Source organism: Pinus tabuliformis, chromosome 3_2 (assembly GCF_031772625.1).
Source record: "Pinus tabuliformis cultivar Carrire ecotype Pingquan chromosome 3_2, CPIR1, whole genome shotgun sequence".
In the NCBI taxonomy this organism is placed as follows: domain Eukaryota; kingdom Viridiplantae; phylum Streptophyta; class Pinopsida; order Pinales; family Pinaceae; genus Pinus; species Pinus tabuliformis.
Genome location: NC_142302.1, coordinates 118,560,338 through 118,562,529, shown reverse-complemented (window position 1 = coordinate 118,562,529; position 2,192 = coordinate 118,560,338). Strand labels below are relative to the sequence as shown.

The 2,192-nt window shown below is 38.6% G+C and overlaps 1 protein-coding gene across 1 annotated transcript; it reads right to left on the bottom strand.

The window, feature by feature from the left end:
- Positions 1-232: 232 nt before the first annotated feature.
- Positions 233-811, bottom strand: LOC149180095 (NDR1/HIN1-like protein 10). The gene has a single exon (XM_089413769.1). The coding sequence runs from the start codon at positions 809-811 to the stop codon at positions 233-235; it is 579 nt and encodes a 192-aa protein (XP_089269895.1).
- Positions 812-2,192: the final 1,381 nt, after the last annotated feature.

The window sequence follows — 2,192 nt, the reverse complement described above, 5'->3', positions numbered from 1 at the left end:
TGACACCAACGATGACATGGTGGCAAATTACTTCCATGGTGTAACGCTTAGATTTCCAACTGCCCACCTTGAATCGAACCCTGCCCTATATCCTTAATCCATTCATCAATCACCATGCAAAAATAATAAACCGTAGGAACTGTATACAGTCGATAGTGATGAGAGAAATCGAGTAAAGGAAATTTCAGAAAAACACACAGCAAGAAAACACAAAAAAAACAGGCAATAATAACTAGAAGGCGACTCTGCATTGCAGAGGCTTGAAGACACCTCCATTGACACCAACGATGACATGGTGGCAAATTACTTCCATGGTGTAACGCTTAGATTTCCAACTGCCCACCCTGAATCGAAGCCTGCCCTGCAATTCGAGATCCAAATCAAGCGTACCCGCTGCCTGCTGAAGCTTCAGATCATTGGCAGAACTCGGATCCAGTGCCACCCCTCGCCCGGTTACGTTCGCTTGCAGGAAGGTAGTGTTCTTGTGACCATGATAGAACACGGTAAGGGTGGCCCACCCTATCTGTTTTTCTTTGTATAACAGATAAGCTCGGAGGCTTTCATAAGAAATGGCGATTTTTCCACTGGGATTCCTCGTCGCGATGTTGATATCAAGGTTGGCATTGAGAAACCCATTGGAAGTGAGATTGAATTGGGAGACGGAGGCATCGTCCACATAGTATTTGGGCTCGTGGGGAAGAATTGCCCGCGATGCTATCAGAAATGCCACGCCTGCGACGACCAGTAGAGTTGCTAACACACAAACTATGGTCGTCCCGAGTGGATGGCCCCGCCAGCTTTCGCACGCCATGTTAATGGATATCTCAATAGTACACTGGTCTCCGAAGATAACTTTTCCATGCATATTAATTAAATGCGTTGGTGGCGTATATATAATCTAAAGAGAAGAAATATTTTGGGGACGACCTAGAATAAATGGCGTTCACACAAAACCCATGGTTTGGGGTAATAAATTGAGGACTTTGGTCCTAATAGTGGCTCTAATGGCTCATTGACGATGCCAAAATCAACGTACAAGCTATAAAAAGGAAATCTACATAGCAAAGTTTGACATTAAAACAAAATACGTACTTTGTGGTGGGTTATAATTCAAGATTAAAGATTAAGTTCTTAGGTCCAACCAATTATTTCTTAGGTTATAATTTAAGGTTAAAAACCGAGTTTTTAGGTTTTTAGAAATTACTTGTAAGTTTCAATGGGTAGGAGTTCAAATAATAATATAGACTTTATAAAGGGAATACATGTTTTATTGGTGGGATAGGATCATTATTTAAAATACATGGTTAGGTTGAATGGTAGACATCATGTATCGAAAAGTATTTTTTTATTAACATTTGTGTTATATCTAGGTTTGAAACTTGTTTAACCCACCAAATATGGCTTGTGGGTGGTTGCATTAGGCTTAAAAGAATAGGGGTAATTCCTCCAACTTGATATCAAGCCTCCCCAATGACAAATGGTAGTTCTACTGATTCTCCTAATACAAAAAGAAAATGAAAATGATAGAACAAACATGGGTACTAGGGCATCAATGGTGACTTGGGGTAGAAATGTGATGAATTAGACCTTAGTAGTTTCCTTTAAGGCACATGGGCCATGCATAGGGTCCAGGCCACTATCTAGGACATATAAAGGAAACATTTATCATATATTTGGGATATGGGAACCATTTTAAGGTTTCATGAAATAAGGATAGGTCTTAGTGACCAAGATTTTATTTTATTTTTTATTTCTTATTTTTTTGTTTGTGAAAACTAGGCTCTTAACTTTTGAAAGAAAAACTAGGTTGATAAACCTAATTAGATGATTCTAAGGCTCACATGCCATTCATAGAGACCAACACCACCATGCACATAGTATAGAGATAATATTTAGACAACTAGTGGGATGTGCATACCATTGTAAGGGTTTTCACTATAGGGATGTTGCTAAGGGATAAAACCATAGTTTCAGCTACAAAACGAATAACATTAGCACTGAAAATTATATATAAGGATCATAACCCATGCATAGGGCTTAAATAACCAAAAAGTCCCTATAGAGGAAATATTTCACTGTAAGCATGATACATGCATATTATTTTGAGGTTTTCAATAGTGGTGATGGATCTTAGAGCCTAGAACATGGTTTAAGGTCAATAATGTTTCTCATAGAACAATTTCCTTTAGGGA